At 40.5% G+C, this 23343-nt stretch overlaps 1 protein-coding gene across 12 annotated transcripts in view; it reads right to left on the minus strand.

Moving 5' to 3' along the window:
* The window catches only part of mcf2lb (mcf.2 cell line derived transforming sequence-like b), a 60054-nt gene that overhangs the window by 33636 nt on the left and 3075 nt on the right, over window positions 1–23343 (minus strand). For 2 of the 12 annotated variants that reach the window (XM_034213744.1, XM_034213743.1), the window contains exons 1-4: window positions 16693–17326; window positions 8869–8952; window positions 7087–7201; window positions 3082–3172 (exon numbers count right to left, since the gene is read on the minus strand). In XM_034213744.1, the coding sequence (XP_034069635.1) occupies window positions 3082–3172; window positions 7087–7201; window positions 8869–8952; window positions 16693–17206 (804 nt within the window). In that variant the 5' untranslated portion in view covers window positions 17207–17326. Of the gene's footprint in view, window positions 1–3081; window positions 3173–7086; window positions 7202–8868; window positions 8953–12461; window positions 12723–16692; window positions 17328–19490; window positions 19778–20083; window positions 20543–23343 lie in introns of those variants that run through there. The other 10 variants (XM_034213749.1, XM_034213745.1, XM_034213747.1 and 7 more) reach the window with 8 other exon arrangements.

Here is a 23343-nt window from a genome sequence, read left to right on the forward strand (position 1 = left end):
ACTATTCAACCGTGCTGCCTGGATGTGTGTTTGCTGACGGTCATGGTCTACTTGTCCTTTGTTCTTTACACGTCTACTCTCAGACTGCCATGGGCACACACACACACACACACACACACACACACACACACACACACACACACACACACACACACACACACACACACACACCACACACACACACCACACACACACACACACACACACACACACACACACACACACACACACACACACACACACACACACACACACACACACACACACACACACACACACACACACACACACACACACCACACACACACACACACACACACACACACACCACACACACACACACCACACACACACACACACACACACACACACACACACACACACACACACACACACACACACACACACACACACACACACACACACACACACACACACACACACACACCACACGACAGGGGAGAGTGGTTTGCTTTAGGATTGACAGTAACTCCGCAGACTTAATTAGTCTCGATCTGCAGACACTTCCTGTCTGTCATCAGATCAAACTCAGCCATGCACAGCAGCAGACGGCTTTTCCTTGAAACACACTGACCCACATTCACACTAGCAGATGTATACACAAGTGTGCTCATATACAGACACACAGGAAGACAAAGGGGAATCCATTGACAGCGTAAACATTCAATATACTCGCTTATCCTGTCTCTCTCCCACAGAGCAAGCACATCCTGTAAACACAGACTGAATAACCTGGCAGAGTGAACACATCAGAGTGTGAGCTGAATACAATATGAACTAGTCTCCGCTAGACAATAAAGCCTTGAATCTATGGGGCTGCAACTAACTCTTATGTTTGGTCTATAAATAGTCAGAAAACAGAAGTAAAAGTCTGTCTCAGTTCCTCCTTTCCAAGGTTATGGATTTAAATGTATAGTTCTGTCAGTTTATTACCCAAAAATACAGTTTAGTATGAAATTATACCACGAAAAGCAGGACATTTTCGGTATAAAATAACATTTGTTTAGCATGAACAAAATGACTGGCAATTGTTTTTCTGGTCGTCAATTTTTTGAAGCTTGACTATAAACAGACTACAAATATACGCTGCTACAGATAAAGAAGTGCCAGTTTTCATCATCATCCATTTAGCAGCACGGTTGAATCACCTCAACAGGACATTATTGCAGAGATCAGTGAACGCTGCCTATTAGCAGCTTGTCAGCCAGTAAAACTCCCCCTTGTGGGATTAATAAAGCTTGATTTAATTTGAAATGAGCGATGTGGTCTCCCATGTGGTCTCAGGAGACATGGGAGCTGATATTCATCTCTCATTCTCTCTCTCAGACATTTCATTTTCTCGTATATCCCTCTCTGTGTTGACTTATTGCTGTGCTGCCTTCAGTGTTAATGATAGATCTGTGCAAAACAAACGCTCCCCTGTTTCCTGTATATCAACAACAATGAACATGTATGTACTGCACTGACAGGAAATAAAGGTTAACGTTGATATAAGTGAAGGTGGTAAAGCTGTTAAAAACTCATGTCGACTGCCTGAGTCCCAAAAAGCAATATACTGCGATGAGTGTAATTCTCCCCCACACGTTTTATGGAGCGCTGCCAGTGCTTCATCACCTCTACACACAAAACATGAAACACAGATGAACAGATAAGCATTTCAGCTCCTAGAGGAGAACACTGGGACATGAGAAACGAGCGGGGGGGATGCTCCACTGCTGCATTGTATCCAGCCACAATAAAATGACATGAGTAGTATCAGTTATGTGTCTCAAAACAAGGTGTGTGATGATGAAGCATTAAGTAGCAATGAGAGAGGTGATTTTTTTTAAAGTTTATACAACAGCTTCTCTTCCTGCAGGAGCACGCAACTGATTAAGAGAACAACATATAGAACATCTCCTGAAACACAGCAGGGAAGTCTATAACCAGGCTGAATATAAGGCATCCATAACATCAGTATATACTCTATTGCACTAATATACATTGATGTCATTAGTTTATAGTATGTTGCCATGTTGGATGTTTAGTGCCATCAATAACACAATAACTATTTTGCATATAACAATAAGTCCTTTAAATCTTAAATCCATCTTAATTTAGTTTTGGCTTTCTTGTGAATGAACGAACAACAGAAACATTTTCTCCTTCTGTTTCCTTTTTTTTGGCATGTGACTGTTTATTTGTCACTGTAACTATGGAAACACATGGCAGGCTGTGATGGTGATGGGATGGAGTTCAAGGATGAGGTTGGCTCATATCAACCCCCAGGGCGGGGGTGATATTAGTGTTGGAGCTGTGAGAGGGAGAGAGATGGAGACGCTCCAAACACCTTCCTCTAGGCGGACAGACCCCCCCCCCCCCCCCCTCTCTGTGGGTGAGGGTGAAGGACCTGCACTCTAAAGAAATGGTTCCTCTCATTTAGATTACAAAGGGCTGTTTCTCTTCCAACACAGACACAAAGACACTACAGGTGAATAGGCTAAGGATTTGAACTAGAAATCACCATGAAACTTACCTGGCTGATTACATATTTTAAGATAATATGTCTTCGAATGGCAAAATAATGTAGTTTAAATGTGCAAATGAGGCATTATCTTAAGAAGTCCTTAAAATAAATCTTCAGAATATAGATAGGAATAAAAAATTAAAAGTTTGATTAATGTTTGTGCTACTCAAGAGGAGATATTTGGCTCAGAGAAGGAGCATTTCTATTTAGTTTGAAGACATGTAGTTAAATACTACCCTGAAACTTCCCAAAATATTATCTTTATTGACGTAAATAATACATATTTGAACTTTTGTGAAATGTTATGTTTTAATTTTTAAATAAGTCTAATGCCAACTTTTTGGTGAATTTGGAGATCTTTAAAACCAATCATGAACAAAGTAAAGTATAAACAGAAAAACCTAAAATTATTATTTTGATGTTTCCATTCCATTATTCTGAAGGACGACATGCCGTGGAAGCAAAATAGTTTAAACCCTCAAATTTGACCTATCGTGTTTCAGACAGACAGGAAGTAGGTGCTCCTCCACATGTACACACAAAGAGAGACTTACTGCGATTCGAAGCAGGGTCCCCTTCACGGCTGCCCATCGGTCTTGCCGGCGATCAATAACCAGAATGAAACCCACTCCCGTCGAAGACAAACTAAAACAAACAAAGAGGCAAAACATGTTCAACACAAACCAAACAGTGGACTAATTATACACAGCTTAATGGTGAGCAGATCTTTATATAACAGCACGATGACTGGTGAGAGAAATCAACTTTTAACTCACACTAACAAAGAATAAGTAAATCCACACAGAGACAGTCTGTGCAGCAGAGACTTTAAAGGACTGAAAAGTAGTTAGTCCTGAGAAAATGCAAGAGTTTGAAGAGGAGAGATAACAACGTAGTTTTCCTTTGCCGTGTGCACAGTGAGACAGTGGACAACTGAAGTGCTCGTTCACAGCTTCTTGTTTTGTTCTGCTGCTCTTTATCTTCTTAGACAGCTGGTGCAGTCTATAAAAGGAGATGCGCTGAAGTACCTCCAGATTTCTTGGCCATCAGCCCCCAGTTCTCCCCCTGCACCCCCCCTTTGTTCCCCGGAGAGAGGAGGGCTGAGCTTTACACAGCACCAACAATCAATGACAACCGCATGTGCATCACACCGGCAGACTGCCCTGTTAAAGACATGCTGCACCTACAGCACAGGTGCATCACTGTCATATAACAATCCAGCAGTCCTCAAGTATCTGCTCTCAGGTCCATCACTCTGCACAAACAGAGTGGCAGCAGATAAAGAAATGCAGTCCTTGAGTTAATGGAGCCAGTATAAAAACACAGATCCAAGGATGTGTCTCAGAGGTAGATCCAGTGCTGTTTGAATAGGAGGGAGCCAAATGCTGCGAACCACCACAGCATCCACACTGCACCCCCCCCCCCCACACACACACACGCACTGCATCTATCAGCCGTCCAATCATACACCAGGAGCTGCTCAAGCACAAGCCTATTGCAGAGTGATGAGCGGATCTGGAAGCCAGTCAGCAGATCTTAACATATGTGGGGGAGGGGACAGGCTCGAAGTGAGGCCACTGTACGCTTTACCTAGAAAATACAGACTGTTTATCCATGGCTCCTTTTTCACTTTACAGCATGTCATTTCATTGCAGCATTTCTTATCCTTTTTTCTGCACTTTTCTTTCCTCCATCATCACCTTTTTCTTAGCTGTCGCTCAGTCATCCACACGGACACTCTCAGCCACTCAGAGACCAAACTGCTTTACATCTCAGACGCAGAGGAGGAGGAGGAGGAGGAGGAGGACAGAGGGCGAGTGGGACAAGAGCTTGGACTGCCTTTAACACATTTACACATTGCTGAGATGAGAGGATGGTTTATGGTGATCATAGAGCACCTGAGGCTGAAATTAGTCTCTGCTATAATCCTAGCTGCGTATCATGTCTGTCAGAATACTTTCTATTGCTTGTGTCCTATTTGACTTTTTTGTTTTAAGTTTCCATTCCACAATAATAAAATAAAAAATATGAATCTGTTCTTGTTCTTAATTTCGTTGGGACTAAGAGTGTTTCTTCTTTTGTTATCCTTTTTATTTATTGACTTAGTTTGTTAACAGAGGCACCTTTATCAAAATACAAGCTCATGTTTTCTACATAAAGTTAAAAGTTAAAGTTAAAGACAAAAAAGAAACAACAAATATTATTATTAATCGTTTTTCTCCAAACATTGATTAATCCTTTGCTCTTATAAAAAATAAAATAGTTACAAATCACCATCCTAGACAAAGTCGAAGTTGTTGTCGTATAATATCATGTTTTTATCTGTTTAACATGTGTTTAGTTTATATGCACAACAATGAGTATATTGAGTAGTTAACATATTGTGCTGTAAACAGACACTGTTTCACATATAAACGATTCAATTCAAATATTCATAGAAACCGTCTGGTGGTGTTTCTGCTGCACATGCATGAGTGTCCTAATAATAATTGGATTCCTCCGGACAAAAGTGTTAAGCTGTGAGTTTTGAGAAAGGTTAGTGGCGATGCAGCGATGAGGGAAATGTGCTGCATGAATGCATGTGCAGAGGTAGCAACTCACATGTTCCTGCACTCTGACTGATCAATACAAGAGCAATGGTATGTCAAATTAAAGACAGATTAAATAAATAAGCCATGAGTGCAGAATGCGTTTCAAATCTGGAATAATATATTAGTGTCCAGTGTATATTTTCAACATAAAACCATCTGGCATTATTATATTCATGAGTGCAAACATATGCAAAACGAAGGGGGGATAAAGAAAGAAGGGAGGGATGGGAGCATGGTCGGAGGATTTAGTTATTACTACATTTCGTATATGCACAAATCCTAAATAAATTAGGATTCTGGAAGTAATTAAATACTTAACACAACTTGGCTTTAAAAATCTAAATGTTTGCAAGTTAATAAACAAGTTGAAAACAAGCCCGATCGTCGATTTCATATGATTTAATGTAATTGTTTGCCTGACTGACCATCGTAATCGGGTTCTTTGAAGATCCCAAAACCCACGGTTTTCATAAATGTCTGATCGGATTGGCAAAAACTTCAGAATTTGTATTGACCGCCATTCAAATGACAGCGTTGTTTTCCCCCAAAAGCGGGCGGGGCCGTAACTTTCGCCCAGAAGTGACGTAGGTGTTACTCTCATCTATACAAGAAGGTCATGATGAAACTATGTCTGCCGTTAATATTGATCTTAAGGTATTTGTTGTGTGTCCTGTCGGGGAGTCGGTCCCTCAGGTAGCTGCAGCCATCTGCCGCTGAACTCAGATCAGCTGGAGGCTCAACGCAGTCTCACTCCTGTGGACGACCTGCCGTCACATGACTGGAAACCTCAAGGCTCAGATCACGAAGAAGGTCAAGTTATGATATGCAAATTGTATCTGTCTACTAGCCTGTTACCTGTTTTTTTGCTTGGATTTGAAATAAAAACTTGAAATTATGTTCCAGATGTTGAAACATAATATTTTTTTAAAATCTTGACTAAAAACGTGTTCAAGTAAGTGACACAAAACAGGCTGTATTGATATTGATGTTTTAAAGGCCTAGAAAAGAAGCACATGTCTGCCTTCATATAGAATATCTGAACAGGTTTCATGTGAATTATCACACACACCCAAAAGAGCACACACACTCCGTGACTCAGCTCTGCTCAGCTGTCTGTATGTATTATTCAGATTCAAAACGTCAGCATCGCTGCAGTCTCTATTTTTAAGCACTTTGCCATTCTGGGAATGACGAAAGAAGGGTGGGACCGCCAGAGGGAGAGCTAACACATGACAACACAGGACTCAATAGTTAGGTACAAATATGAAATTGAAGAGGAAAATGGGACGGGGGATGGTTTTCTTGAGGAATAGTTGTAAGAAAGGGAGGGTTTTGTACATTGCCCCTCCCCCCATGTCTCGTCTGGTCTACCATGTGTACAAAGACTGTCTGCAGAGAACTGATAAAGACCAGGGATGATTAATTGGCCATCTTATTAATACAAGGAATCACTCTCCCCCTAAATACATATATGCAATACACTGACTGTCTCTTCCACTGCACAAATCCTCTGCAGCATAAACCTTTAAGCAGTTAAACTGTGATGAGGCCCCCGCTGCCACCTACTGGCAGACATCATAAGCATCTTCAGGAACAACACCTTTATCTATATATTGCCTCTCTCCAAGTAATTTCTATCTATTCCCCCCATCCATCTATTCAGTTCACCTGACCTGCATGTCTTCAAACCCAAAAACATCACTTCTACTTTATTAATCGATGTCTTAGTATATATTTAATTATGGCTGTTGCTCGCAGTTTAACTATAAAACCAAGCAATTTCATCAGCATCAACTGGGCAGGTTGTGGCAGGTGAATTTAGTAGTTAAAACAAAAAAAGTACAAGGAAATATATCAATAGAAATCAGCGATGATACAAGAGGTAAGAAAAAAAGACAGGCTTGTGGTTAATGCACATTCATCATCTCAGATCTGTGTGTGTGACATTCAGCCAGTGTCAGACTTTACCTGGGTACGCTGGTCAGGTAGGTCAGCACGTTGTGAAACTCTCCGTCCGTGATCTCTCCAAACGCAGGGAATTCTGGGAATACAATGACGGGGCTGCCGGTATCCCCTCTTCCTCCTAGAAAACAAAAAAACAACAGAAACATTGATACCTTTTGCGTGAATATACAAAATGACATAACAATGTTTTGCGTCCTTGGGGATGTTGCATTTCAGTAGAGTGCTCAAAAGATATGACGGTATAATAACTGAGGCAACAATAAAACCATTTGAGCTGATAATAACTTTCATGCTGTCAGTCGCCGTGTTAATCAAACCGCCAAGGAGAGGTCTCTTGATTTATTACAGGAGGAATAAAAGGGAATAATCACTGAGTGAAGGACACTGTGGCCACATGGGGGCGCTGATGCTTAAGCTGTGTTGCTTAAAAGGTGGGGTATGAGGGTATGTTATTTTGGAGCAACCAGCTCGAGTGCTCTAGAATTTGAAAATACACAACCGGAAAAAATCTGCCTCTTCCTTCAGACTTCCTCACAGAGCCCCTCCTCCAACACACACGAACGCGCACATGACCAATGAGGGCACGAGATAAGTTTGTGCACAGATGGAAGGCTGACAGGCAGGTAGGCCATCCAGTTACTTTAGCCGGGCCGGCTCAGATGATTGGTCGTGTTTTTTTTACAGTACCACGGCTTCCAGAGATGAATTTTTTTAATGTATTTATTGTCAAAGCATTTCATATATTCATTGCTATCGGGATGTTAAGAGCATTCCATGGAATATAACAAAAAGTGTTTCTGAAATAAATTACATACCCCACCTTTAAGTCTGGAAACTGAACAGAAAGGAAACGTCTATCATATAAAAAGGATTTAATCTTAAACACTTCTATATTAAAGCAAACAGAAGAAGCCTGTAGTTTGAGATACAATTATTTTTCTTCCAATACAGATGCATTTCTTATTTTTAAATATTGAGGTTTTAAGAGAAACTCTCAGATGAAATAATAAAACAAAAACTGTTCTTAAATTTGAATAAAATTGTGTTTCCATTTCTGAAGCTGATGGAGAAAATGTGTTTTGAGGTTCTTTAATAAAATGATTTTAAAACGAACATGGATGGAATGATGAGTGATTTGGCGTTTTCTGAAATGCTGTAGTGTTTTGTGAAATGCTGTTGTGAAACAGTTGCTCTGTCAGCGCATGTGTCTGGAATATAAATCTGACAGCCTTTTCTTGTCTCATCGCTATAGCAACAGCAAGTGCATGGTCATGGTTTCAGCGTCTGCTTGGATGTTTTTCTGCAAAATGGTTCCCTGAGTCTGCTGCAGCCACAAGGTCACCTCAGACACACAGAGCTTTAATACTACTGTAGGACTGGATCATAACTGTGACAAATGTCTGGCTGTGAAACATGCCTCAAATATCTGGGAATAAAACACAAATACGTATTTTATCATAAGCTTGATAGATACAAAGGCAGTGAGAGAAATATGGATTAGGAAACAGCAGCAAGAAGACAGACTAACGGAGAAGAGGAAAAGGAGGAAGGTTACATTTGAATAGCAAAGCATAACTGCCAGGAGAAAACTGTTCACATTAACTATGCAAATATCAAGCGGCGAGGTTACATATAAATGATTCCTCAGGTGGCAGAGACGACGGATGATAAGTGGTGTGTGTGGTAATTAAGAAATAAAATGACAGACAGCAGCTGAGATGGGAAACGCTAATCCCCAATTGCCCACAAAGACAGAAAGATGGAGAAGATATGAATAAGTTTCACCTGAAAGGATGGCAAACTGCTTCTTGAGGTCGGAGGTGATGTCAGCTGCTCGGAGGGGACTGCTGTCCAGCTGCATGATCTCATCTGGAGGAAACAGAGAAAGGATAATATTAGTGACATCAGATATGCTGAAAATGTACAGTATGGAAAGGGTAGATGCTATTATTTCCATTATCGATGAATCTGCCAGATGTTTTATAGCTTATGGGTTTGGTTGATATGTCTGAAAATAGTGAAAACAGTCCATCCCGTTCCATAAAGTCCAGGGGGATGTCTTTACATAAATGGCGTTGTTTTGTCAGCCCCAAACCTAGATATTCAGTTATTATGAAATAAAACTGAGAAAAGCAGGAAATCTAGCTAAAATCGGAAATAATTGTATTTAAATGTATTAGTAGGTTTATTATTTATTGCTAACCAAATGTATTACTAATTTAGTTAACAATTCTTGTTATGTCGACTAATTGTTGCAGCGCTAGTCTGTTTAAGTACAATGTTTGTTTTTTGTTTCATTTGGCACTTTCCACCCAAAACTACGGGCCATATCAAAAAACTGCTTTGCCATTCATTCTGTAGAAAGACAGCATTCAAACTAAATAAAAAGGGGAGTTGTGATTACTGGGGACTTGCATTCACTATTAATAAATTAACAGTCTTTATGGTCCCCTCACTCCACCTTCAGCAGCTCTCCATCCCCCCTAAGTCTCCCCTTCATGAGGATTAAAATAATCAGATGTAAGGTTCACTGCCCCAGTAGGAGATGGAGATGGCATTAGAAGTCGAGCTAACAGACTGTACACCTCTATAAATCATATAAATAGCATTAAACGATGAACATTGAACACAGAAATATCTTTCCAGTGTGCTTTAAGTGGTAATACAAAGCACAAAGAGAGATATTTAGTCAGACAAAATGAATGTGGAAAAGTAGGTTACACTGAAAACAGCTGTCTCTGCCAGCTGCTGAGCCTCATGAATATGCAGAAAACATAAACAGCCTCCCTACAATATGTAGCATATGCACTGATGTAAATATGAGGAACTTTTCAGCTTTGTTTCCTGAATGAAATTGGGCAACATTTCAACTTGAAATGAGATCTATGGAGTGAGGGGCAAAACAGATCAATACAGAAACATTGGCATGAGTACAGTTACTACTACTGCTGCTTCGCTATGTATCTCTGTGTGTACTCACTGTAGTGCCCCCCATTATATGTTTCATTTGTGTCCACTTGACTGTCTCCTCCATGATTTCCTGTTTGTGTTGTTATCATGTTCTGTTCCCCATTAGCGTTTTATTTATTTATTCATTTTAATTATTTTAACAAATTGTACGGTGTCCTTGGGTGTCATGAAAGGCGCCTAAAATTAAAATGTATTATTATTATTATTAACATCTCTGGCATACAGTGTACTCAAGCTTAAAATATCAAATAAACACATCAAAACACCCGTCTTTCACTGGATTCACACTACCTAACCCAAAATATATTAACAAAACACATTTCACATGGCTCTTTAAATCCCTAAAGACAACATTATCTGCTTCATGTCTCTTTGAACTGAACCGCTGTCCGTGAGCAGTTTAAAACAGAGACGTCACAGCGAGAGGCCTGAGGGAAATGAAAGATATCCGGCTCATTGTGGTCAGATACTGTCGTGAGAAGCTGCTGGAAGGTGAAGTAGTTTTCAGTATCAATCCTTGGGGCATTTTGGTGAGCAAACATTTGTGTGAAGATGGCTTTTATCAGGGCAACCTGAAAAACAATTCCTCGGTTACTGGCCACATCTGCCCAGCGGATGTTTAAATGTGCTACGAATGATATATCCAGCCAAAAGTAGCCCTGTAATTAAAGCTAAAAGAACACATATAGTTTAGAGCCATAAAAACATGAAGCGTGGCCTCTTCAGCTTTTCATTACTTTTCCATTTTCTGAATTAAAGCACTTCCACTCCACCAAAATGCCCAGGGCTGGAGAGCTTTCGTTTTTCTGCATGCCCATTTTAGCATCTGCATAATTGAATTCGATGTACTTCAGTTTGAAAGCGCTGAATGCATAAAATACAGGTGGAAATGATGGAGGAACAACAACAATGCAGGGTCATCCAGGGACCAGAAAAGCCAGCGGATTACAGGAAGGGAGTGTCTCGCAGTGACAGACATGATCCTGTAAACGGGCTGCAATGGTACAGCTAAGACAGGTAAGGCAAAGTAGTAGAGGACAATATTGACTTTTCATCCCACCCTTACTTTATTTGCTCCATTTTCCTTACACACATTATACAGATAAACAACAAGATATTCCCACGCTGTGTAGAGTTGTTCTGTGTGGATTAAAGGTCTTTCTAGTTTTATTTGTAGCGCTCATAACCGTTAGTGTTCAAAACGTATTATGTTTGTATGTAACTTTAGAGCAAGTGCTTACATCCCCCCTCTTTAATTCATAATACCATTACTAAAAAGCCCCTTTACAAATATGTTTCTGTCCTTATAACTAAATATGAAATCATTGGACTTTTTCTCTTGGCTACAGAACTTTAGTGTACGGTTTATTAATACTGTAAAGATAACAAGTCTCGAGGAAATCACGAACTACACTGTCAGGCACCTAGATTAATGATAATCATAAACAAATATAATTTCTAAAATAAATAATAATTATAATAATAGGAATAAATGATATAATTAAAATAAATAACATACAATGTTTAAAGATTATATAGTTCTAAAAATGCAGCTTTGTCATATCAACAAGTCAGATATCAGCAGACTGAACCCACACTGGAGCGCTAGTGGCTAAACATTATGAATGAGCTCATTGGCCAGCGACTATTTTCTGAAACAATCATACTGATTATGACGGAGCTAATAGCGATAATACATAAACGTACATTTAGCTACCACTACGCTATGGAGCAAGTTTCGTCGTAAGCAACGTTACTTTTTCTACAGAACACCAAAAGAAGGCCGTATATAGTGGGGTACACAATGCTTTAAGGTAGGGCTGCACAGTTAATCAAAGTGTAATCCAAATCTCAATATAGGCTATTGCAGGAGGCGCAATATTTGGTTGAAGCAAAATATGGTAAAATATGTGAATGAACAGTATTGCGGTCTTTCAGATAGGTCTCGCCTTCGAATCAATACAAATCTTGTTGGTAGAGATCCTTTTAAAAAACGTAATCCCGCTATTATCATATATGTCAATGTTGGATTATAACAATGATGTAATAATGCTCATTCCCATTAATATCGTGAATCATATCGCGATTGCAGATCAGTAAAAAACAATTGCAATTATTATTTTTTTTTTTTAAATCGTGTGCCACTACTTCAAAGCTATCTTCACAGTTATCAACCACATGCTGAATTTAAGAGCATGCTTACTAGCTTCCACACAGCTTGTGACACTGTCTGAATATATCATTGTCATCTGATTGGCTGTTATATTTCATGTCATTATACTCTTTAAAAGCAAAAATTAAGATAAGAAGAATTCAGGAAATACTACTTTCTCATCCTTCATACGGCTTCTTAGCATAAAGTAACTCGTCCCAACTTTACATTTGATAAATACACAGTACAACTCTACCTGTTTGACAGCACACCTGTCCTGTGACACCAGGCAAATTCGTCCCCACTTAATCCGGTCTCATATTAACTGGAGCTCAATCCATCTTGTAGTTTAACATAATATCCATTACCGTTATGACTGTTGTTGTCGTCTTTATACTTTATGTTATTATGACTGACTGTTTCTTCACAGGCACAGCCCTTTTACTCCAAACCCTCCTCTGACTCCAGTTTAAACAAACCAACGAGTCTCGCTGTTAACTCTTTGTTTGACAACGAGCCCTATCAGGTGACTTAGCCTCAGGGTGTTAGTACACTGACATTCATTGCTTGCTTTATATCTATCCCTCTCTCTCTCTCGCGCTCTCTCTCTTACACACAAAACCACAACACACACAAACAAACAGTTTAAGGACAGGATTCATTCATGTGTGGCTTTCTTGCTATGGCCATTTCCAATCTCCTACTTCCTATAAACCTGAGACCAGCTGGTGCCATGTCTGTTGTGTCAAAACAGCATCAATCAAAGGTTTTAGCTGCTCAGGGGACTTAAAGGACCACTCCAATGTCTTAGCCAGAGTAAGCCCATTTACTACAACTTTCTGACACATTTCATTGCTGTTACACATTTCAAAGAGCATGCCATACAATGTTAGATTGATTTCCAAACTACCATTAAACGTCAAGATTGTTGCACAATACTCACATTAAGTAACATTACATTGAATGTACAATGAGTAGGTTTTGATTTGTAAACACAACATTGAATTGGCTCTACCTCTCCCCGTCTCAAAGAGGGTTATGGTGCACACCAGCGGGTGAAAGCTATCCCAGGATTCACTCTCAACTTGGAAGGAGCTTTATCCGGTTGGCGTTTTGCCTCTCTGTATTTGCATTTTCCCATTTTCTTATCTTCCTTTTGGGTGCGTGCTTACAATCTGGCCCCTGGTCAGTACGTTTTATAGAGCTCAAACCCTAGAAACTTTAAGTATGATGATTGACAGGGATTATTTTTCTATGAATGTATCCATTTTCTTCTAGGAAAATCCTACTCCCTGTGCCTTCAGATTTGGCAGATGCTATTGTCTAAAGCAATTTCTAAAAAGTGCATTTATAGAAACAAGAGTTCAATATCCAGAACAGGAAGTGGAAATAAGAAACTGTGAGTAAACAACTAATGAGGAACAAGTCAGTAACTACCTGATAATGGATGAATTGTTTATAGGTAGCTGCTGAGTATTTATGAGAAGAGGACTATATATACAGCAGTAGGTAATAATGAGTTAGTAAAGAACTTCACAACAACACGACCTCGTCTCTCTGCAGCTTCTGCTCACTGAAGCAAGTGGTTTCAAATCCTGCATGGCAGCAGGAGACCTCTCAGTTTGACGCACATATTACACTTTTCTACCACGCCAAGGAACACAGACACACACTGACAGACACGTACACGTTATGTATCGTAAATGTTACAAATAAACAGGCTGATTATCAAATTGAATTTCAATCTTGTTAACTAATGGTGTCCTGAAGTGCTATTCAATTAAACTCTCTTCAACTGGAATGCCTATGTTTGTATATGGAAAATGGCTCATCTATTATAAATGAATAGCCCACCAGTAGCTGCAAGCATTATTGATCACGCAGCCTCATGCACTGGGCCAGTTTCTATTATCATTATTTATTTGAGAAACATTATTTGACTTTAGAAGCAAAGCAGTTTAGTTTATTTTATTCTTACGAGACCTATAGGTAAAATGGTAACTCATTTGACCTTTCTCTTTGTACTTTTTCCAATGTCACAGTGAACAGATATTGATCATGGACAACTGTTTGACTGATATTGGATGCTACTTGAGACCATTTTCTATTCTTTCAATTCAACCTCAAGCAAGGGCGTGTGCACCAGAACAAAACAAGTGTAAATGAGACTTGATAAATGACCAACGTATCTTTGATGTTTCCATTTTAATAATGACCACTAACAGCCTGAGGACACTAAACTGCAACTGTCTAGCCATCTGCAGAGCGCTCACACGCTCCTCATGGATGCAAGTTCACACAGAAACCTCCATCAGTTTCCACTTTTTGACCCAGCCTCACTCACTTAGACAGCCACACCTTGCCCCAAGCAACTCCCACACGTATCAAACCCACCCCCCACCCAGGTCAGCAATAGCTGTACTTTGTTTCCAGAGTGAGGCTATTCTGTTACTGAAAATCCCCTCGTGGAAGATGTAGGAATCCAGTTTCAATCACTTTTTGGTCACTTTTCTGTCTTTCCAGTCTCCACTCACTGTTCTCATAGTAGAATACAATTGTTAACAGCCCTCAGCCAACAGAACGAGGGCAGATACTACTGTTTCTCTAAGATAAGAAACCGGACAATCAGCAAGTATCAATGATGTCACAAGAATCTTATAAAGAACAGGGAGGTATAGGTTAAAAATGTTTATTTTATCAATGCAATATTGTTCAGGAAGTGGCCTATATGAAAATCAGTCTGTGTTTATTGATACCCACAGGTTACTTCCTCTCAATAGGAAAACAACAAGTATGAAGCTTGTTGATGGGGTCTCACATTACTTTTGGTTTATTTATTCATGTGTCTGCATTTGTTTTAGAAGATATTTGCTGTTTTAACCTTGAAATAAAGACGACGTAAAAATGTGACCTATTTTCTGGTGTACAAACTAGATAATACAACACTTACACACCAAACACTCACATTATTCCAACATTTCCTAGATACACACACGTAAACATACATACAGCTCCCGCTGGTTGAGAAGCTAATCTTCTTTATAAGGCTTATCGGTGGGGATTAGTGTGCACTCACGCTCACGTTTGTGGGCGAAGAGTCAAACGTTAGTGGGTCACAGTCACACACCTGGACTGCCTGCCTCTACTGACACAGATTACACTGGACTTCAGCAGAAGCCTAACACTTTGGTGCAACAGGCCAAATATTCCCAAACTTTGTCCAACGAAACAAAAAGTATAACTTGTTTAACCAGCTGCTGTTGAGCTTGTTCCATCAAGATAACTCCGCCAGCAAAAGTGTGTTTACTGTCCTTATCTGAAGGTATTCAGATAATATCCTATACTTAAGCTACTGTATGTATTGGACAGGTCGGAGTTTCAGTGCAAAAGGACAGGGGACAGAAAGGTCTCCCATAAACAGAGAGGGGGGAGGGCAGCAAGTTGGAGTAAGGGGCTTACAGTCATGGTCATGGAGGGGGATGACAACAACAAAGCACTAAATAGGACTGAGCAGTGGCAGATGAGTGCTTATAATATCAGGGATGGGGCTTAAAAGGGGCTATGGTTAAGACAGTGGGTTAACAATGGTACAGCAGGATTTGGTTTGTGATCAGGAAAAACAAAATATAAACAAGTTGTAAAACAGCAAATCAACACGTGGAAATTGAATGAAATATGTATAGCCAACAAACTAATAAATCCTTCCAAAAAGATATAAAAGACAAGAGGTTTTTTTTCAGCTAATCAAATCCTGTTCAATAACATAAATTCCTCTACCCATTGCTCTGTCTAAATATAGTGCAGTAATACATAGGTTGTCCTCGACATACATTCTAAGTCGACTAACACAATTTTAAATGCTTGATTAGTTGATTTAATCGACAGAACTGTCAAACCAAGTTTCTCAGAAATGATCATGCAATAGCACCACTTTAATTCTTGTGTTTCCCGGAGATGGGCTAATCATTTTCCTGTCATTCAAATCTTCAAAGGACCAAAACGACTTATCAACTAAGAGGTGGCTGGCCTAAATGCATTATTCTTGATTGAAATATGTGCAAGATCCCCACATACGTACACACAGCATGACAAAGATGAAGCATCTCTGATTTACAGAATCTATTGAGCTACTTCTTCCACTTTTTGGAGCTTTTAAAAAAGTCATAACAAATGGACATCAAAGAAGAAGAAAAAACCAACTTCATGTGAAACTGCACAGTAAATAATAGGGTGACAATTTCAATGATGACAAAGAAAGCAACTACTATGTTTTCCCAATCCTTACTCTTGCTGAGAACACGGGCAGGTGAAAACAAACAGTAGAGTGCAGGTAGACAATGTCGGTAAAGATAACAGAACCAAAATGTAGTTTCAATATAAAACAGGGATAGACTGCAAACAAATAGTGTAACTAAAGACTGCGTCAATAGCAGTGTGCCACATCAACAGAAAAGACAAGAGAAAATGATAAATAATTTGACACCTACCACACAGCCAGTGGCAGCAGCGAGAAAATCTGTAGTATCTTTCCACCTCCTCCAGAGAGATGCGTACATGACCCCCACCCTCCTCTACCGGCCACAAACACACATCCAACGACCCCTCCATCTCTTCTTCCTTCATGTATTCATTCTGATCATCAATCTCATCTCTTTTCTCTGCTTCAGTCTCTTCATTCTCCGTTGACCCTGAATCAGCCTCCGTCTCACCTTCCTCTGAAGTTTGACTTCCTCCATCTCCTCCTTTACTTCCCTCTTTTTGTTCAACGTTTTTTAACACAACATCTGTGTGTCCTGTAGTTCCACTCCAGTCCAACTCCTCTATTTCAGAGTGTTCTGCTGAGCCTGCACTTACAGCAAAACTCCCATCCACTTTAAAGCCAATCCCAGAGTCTTCCTCGACATCCTCTTCCATCAAGAAGCCTGAATCTTCTCTCTTCTCTCCCCCCATCCTGATGTCCAAGTCTACGTCTTGCTCACTCCTCTTCTGCGACACTTCCATGCAGCTTTGCAAAAAAAGATATCACTGTCACTACATCCCTCTCATTCTGACTCCACCTGTCACCAGACTGCAGATCTATCCTCCCGCTCGGCTGCAGGACGTCACTCAGTAACCGTGTGGACTTCCTACTGCAACCTCAGGTTACCTTCCCTGTAGACAAAAGCGACAGTGTAGCACTCAACCCCACCTTCCTTGTTCACCCAGCGACCCTTTCCCCTCCCCTAACAAAAAGACAATTACCTGACCCCTCCCGTTTGAATAGCAATGTCTCCAACCTGCGAATGAATGACTTAGTCTGACCTAAAAACAAGGGATCCAGTTTTGACAATAAGAGAGAAACAGGAAAAAGTAAAGCATGCTTGGTTCTGTCATGTTGTGTCACAGTGGTAAAACTGCAGCTCTCAGTCCTCTGCCCAGCGCTCATTTACCTAGGCCAACAAAACTCTCGCTCCTCGTCTGCCTTATCTCAGGAGATGTGGACCACAAGTACAAAGCCTCCATTCTGACCAGCCCATTCAAACACTGCCTGCGTCCCCATTTAACCATTCACAGACTGTATCCATTCACAGCCCCTATTCTTGTTTACAAAAGAGCCCATTCTTACAACTTTACTGAAAGACTTAATTCTGAGGAGAGCTCTCAAAGAACGACACTGTTTCTTCACAGAATGTGGCAATTTGAACTCAATTTCAATGAGTTATGTAAAATATATATTTCAGTCAAAACAAGCTAATAGACACCATTCTGCCTCGTACTTCTCCATTATCTACAATTACAAGTTAAGTGTGGTGAAATGTTATGGAAAGAGATGTTGATTGTGTGTACATGTATATCTGGCTGCACGTGTGTGTGCTTGGGTATCAAGGCTTTAATTTGCGTGTGTGTGTTGGTGGGGGTTGTGTTTAACACGCGTTTGCTTTATACGCAAGGGCAAGCACGAGGTTATCAGTGTCATAAACCTTGAGAGATAAACACAAGAGCCATTAGGGTTTGAACTGCGCAGCGCAAATTGAACAAGAGGGTCGAACAAAGAGACAGATCGCTGATCAACTCGCAGTCTGAGCCTAATTTAGACACACTGATTCATTGTGTTGTCACATTAAGCCAGGGGGATTGCCAAGACTGAAAGCAACTAGTGTATCAAATGTGCTTTTACTCTAATTTATTGACTCGTAACGATGCAAGTCAATAACAATATTCAGTCAGTGCAAAAGAAAAATATGTTTCACATAACAAAAAACAATGATTCTCACTGCCAGATTGCCATATTATAGTTTGATTGATTATGTCCGCCCAGTTAAAAGGGTGGAATCCAGTTTTTAAAGCCTTTTGTTGATCCAAGCTGCTGGGATCTAAGTTAATATCTAAAAATGGATCCCCTGGTCCTAAATTATCTTTGTTTATATAGCCCCTAAAAGCGAGTTTGTCACTCTCTGTAGAACTTACAACACTCTCTACGTTTCTATCGTTAATTAAACGTAACCCACCATTGCAACAGAGAGAAGTCCAACCGTCTAAACAAAGCAAAATGACCACAAATTGGTACAATTGCATTTAAAACAAACACTTGAAGGACTGAAATGTTTTTCGAGACATCCTAGGTTATTTTCAAAACAACAGAGTTTCATTTGGACTTCTTCTAAAATCACTTATCACTAATCACTAAAGAATCAGCTGTACGTAGAATAACTTGCAGATCAATATCATTGTGTGCGTAACCTACAATGCAAGCAAACACACAAAACATATTCTGAAAATACTTATTACATTAAAAAACGATTCCTTTTCTTACAGATGTTCTTATGGTATCACTATCAGTTCAAGGTAGCCTCAGCCTGCGAAAACAAAAAACGCTTAGCACAAAAACATAGTTCCTCTTAAATGAATTCTCCTCATGGCTAATGACTTTAACAGAGCTGGGAGACATGGACACAGAGCCTGAAACCAAGCAGCCAGAGGTACAGACGAGCGAAGCAGATAATAAAAGTACACATATGTTCATATCTGCAGACACACACACAAATAATCCATAATGCCAGACACAGCTATAGATCTGAACATGTAGCGACCTTCATCCAGGGACAAAACAAACATAGGCTGCATGTACAACCCCACTGGGAGACAAATATAGGAGGCTTTCACATACATTGTGTCAGCAAGCTATAGGAAAATAGCTTACACAGACGGATACAAGGTCAGATTTTCATGCACTCACAAAAATACACATGCAGTCTACCCACACCAAGAGCCACAAGAAATACCATCCATACATCTCCCGACTCACGTGGCTTAAGAGGGACCATCAGCATCCCGCTATCCCATTGAGTAGCACTCATCCTGGCCTTCCTCACCATGCTTTTCCCCCTTGAGTGTTAGTAAAACCTTGCAAATGTCCTTTTTTATGCAGTGGGAAAAAACCAAGGTCTCGAAGTGGCAACGATCGGGCTGACAGGAAGCCAATTTAGCAGCTGTAATCAGCAGTTCCCACTCCTTTGCACCAGCTCGTGTGCTTGGAAGCTGCTGTGTGTTGCAATTTCGGCATTTTCCGAAGAATCCGTAGCTGTTACGGAAATAAATATAACCACAGCTGCAGAGTATGTTGGAAACTGAAGTGGCAGTTTAAGATTCTCAGTCACGCACTCTCTCACACAGACACACACAGACACAAACTGCACAAAGACACAGAAACAGGCCAGTGGGGAACAAGGGAAGCCCACAGGAAACACTGTGTGAGGCTCTGGGCGTGATGCCCTGCAGAACTCTGGCCAGAGCTTAACTAAGGAATACATTTCACAGAAACACACACATATAGGCATTAAGTCTTCTGAACATTATGAAGTTGCACCCAGAAACACACTCTTCCTCTCTCGATCTTACCATCCCAGTCTCTCCAGGAGTTCCTGCGGCTGGCAGGGTTGAAAGGGAAAGGAGATCCGAGTCCAGAGATGTCCAGGTTCTGGATCAGATGACTGAGGCGGTTTACGATCCGGTACGATGCCTCACCCCCCTCCCTCAGAAACTCATGCAGAGACATGAGAGCCGGCCGCTGGTCTCACACACTCAAACAAACTCTGTCATCCAGAGAGATCCCTCGCTGCACCTGCAAAGCTCCGCTGCACACTCTAATAGACTCCAAATCGCAGCCTCTAAGTGCAGGCATGGGAAGAACCTTCTTTTGTTGTAACGTGCCGGGTCACACAGAATCACGCCGAGATGTTCTCACATGCATCCTGTGAGGAGATGTCAGCATTAACTACACACAAGGTGTCTCTGCTGCAGTGCCACATTGGGGACTCGAGAAAAAAGGAAAAAAAAAACTGAGCTGAGTCACTGTCTGCACAACCTCTAAAACAAACACTGTAGGTGAGAATGGGCCCAGCTCTGCTCAAACACACACTCGGATGCATACCCTGTCGCAAGTGCATCTATTGATGGCACAGAGTAGCATAGGATTCCAAGGAAGGACAGGAAGGTAGGATGGTGGGGGGGGGGGGGGGGGGGGGCTGGAGCAGAGGGCAGCCGGTGGAGCACAAATCCCCTTCTGCTGCTAGGCTAATTATATTCCCCTACTCCTTAACTAATCTGCCTTTTCCCTCCCTCTTCCTATCTCCATGGATTCTTTCATGCACTCATTCCCGGGGAAACGTTAAAAAACTTCCAACACTTAAACTTAGTGGTGGACATAAACAGCTCGGGGTGTGTCAGAGGAGCAAACATGGAGAGTGGAAGAGTTTGCTGGTAGGCTTTTAAATGTGTGTTTGTTTGGATGCGTCTGTGTGGTCAAAGCTGGCGAGCAAAAGACTGCTTGCAGTTTATTTGCTTAGAATAGAGATGAGAGGACTCTCACACATACTGATGAGGAGACTGCAGGGGGACGAGACACACACCATCAGCCTTCTACCCTTAACCCTTCATCTCACTGTGTGCCCCCCCCTCTCTACTGTTGCCCTGTTAATCAGGTCTGATCCCTCGTTTGTGGAATCACCTATCTCCTGTGTCTGTGAGTTACTACATTTCTGTTTGCTCACACACTGACTTCAAATGCAAGTGTACCAGCCTAGGAAGACACAAATATATGCAAGTGCACAAAAGTGTATTAGTTTTGCATGTACATTAACATTATGAACAAAACTGCTGAAATCCACAAAGACCATGACTAAGAATCTACAGCTGAGTCAGTAGTGAGGCTGTTCTTTGCGCTAACATCACCATAAAAACATCTACACAGTGACAAATATTAATAATAATAAACTGATATTTACTATCATAGCATTTTGTTAGCATGCAGACATTTGTAAATGAATAAAGCTAAGGCTGATAAAGGCAATATTATTTGATCAGTGTTTGCCCTCATATTGACCAAATGCTGTATTCTGTGAAATTGTGTGTTGTGCAAACGTAGATTATAATGTTATTTCTGGTATTGTGACATCCATAAGCTATATACAGTATGGTCCACTGTATAAGAAGTTAAAGGACATAACTGGAGGCATTTAAAACGAAGCTTTGAAATTAGAACAAATCAAAAATATAAAATACCCTGTCCTCCCTAAAATGCAATAAAAAATCCTTTATTATCGCATTACTTGCGCAGGCTTCGCTACTGGGGTCTCGGACCACAGCAGACTGAATGAACCCCTGACCTCAAGTTAAAAAGAAACCTGACATTCACATTATGGTAACAAAAAAGTCTTACAAAGATCGGATTTATAAGCAGCCTTCTGTGTTCTGCTTTCTTTCAAAAACAATGCAACAGGGAAGCTTATGATCAATAACCAATGACTGAGATCAAATAGCAAACATAAAGTTATGAGACAGCTGGGATGCCTGAAGCTCAGACACTTTTATTACATTACATGTCATTTGTTAGACGCTTTTATCCAAAGCGACTTACATACATTCAGTACTGTGGGCAATCCCCACAGGAGCAATTTGGGGTGAAGTGTCTTGCCCAGGGACGCAACGACATGCGACTCGAACTTGCTATCCCCTGATTCAAAGTCCAGCACACTATCCACCGAGCCACAGCACTTCCATTAACCTCATCTTCTGCTAATACAGCGCTATAGCCTACTCTCACACACAAGCAGAGAGGTGTGAACACATACTAACCATACGCAGCATATAAAAACACATACAAACTACAACACATAATACGCTAGGTCACTATTACTGACTGATAAATAAAATAGCCGCTTCAGTTAAACACATTCCTTCTGGAAAAGCTGAGACCTGTGACTGCCTGAACTGGATGTGTCTGTTTAAATCAACTGGAAGTAGGTCAAAAGCCCAGTTAGAGTCGGGGAGAGGAGAAACTGCCCGTGAGAAGGGCTGCAAGTACAATCAATTAATACATAAAGAGATACATTTCACTGATTAATCTGCAATCTAAAGTATTTGTTCTCACTCCAGAGCTTCGCTTACATCATATTTTGTAGCCACACATACACTGTCGCTTACGGGTGGCAATGTTGGTCATGTGGTTAACTTTTTTGGTTCAAGCAGAAATATCTCAGCAACTATTAGAACGATTAACATGAACTTTTGTATGGATATATTTTGTTCCCAGAAGATGAAGCATACTGGTTGGTGATGCCCTGACTTTTCCTGTAGCGCCACTAGCAGGTACATTTTCGCTTTTCAAGGGAAACTTTCTAAAACCTACTACAGGGACCAGGAAATGATTATGTTTTCCTTAGCACCACTGGGAGGTTTTTGTAAACAGCTATTTATTGAATTACATTTGGTACACATTTTTATAATCCCCTAAGGATATATTGGAACCATTTTGGAGTCCCTTGACTTGTCATTTTATCAGGATAAAATCGTTTTCTCCAATACTAATGTTTAATCCTTAAAACATGTTAAAAATGTAATTCCCATGAACCTCAGCTGTACTCCTTTAGTGATAATTAGCCAATGTTAGCATGCTAAGATGGTAAAATTAGACGGTGAAGATTGTAAATATTACATGTGCTAGTTATTTATTTATGTGAAATAAGGAAATGCACATTCTTTTTGACTGAGCAAAGATAAGATTGGATTCACAGTAGGGCTGCACGATTTTGGGAAAAAAAATCGAATTGCGATTTTTCTGACAAATATTGCGATTGCGATTTGCGATATTTGTTTTTAAG

This window comes from Gymnodraco acuticeps, unplaced genomic scaffold (assembly GCF_902827175.1).
Source record: "Gymnodraco acuticeps unplaced genomic scaffold, fGymAcu1.1, whole genome shotgun sequence".
Lineage (NCBI taxonomy): Eukaryota > Metazoa > Chordata > Actinopteri > Perciformes > Bathydraconidae > Gymnodraco > Gymnodraco acuticeps.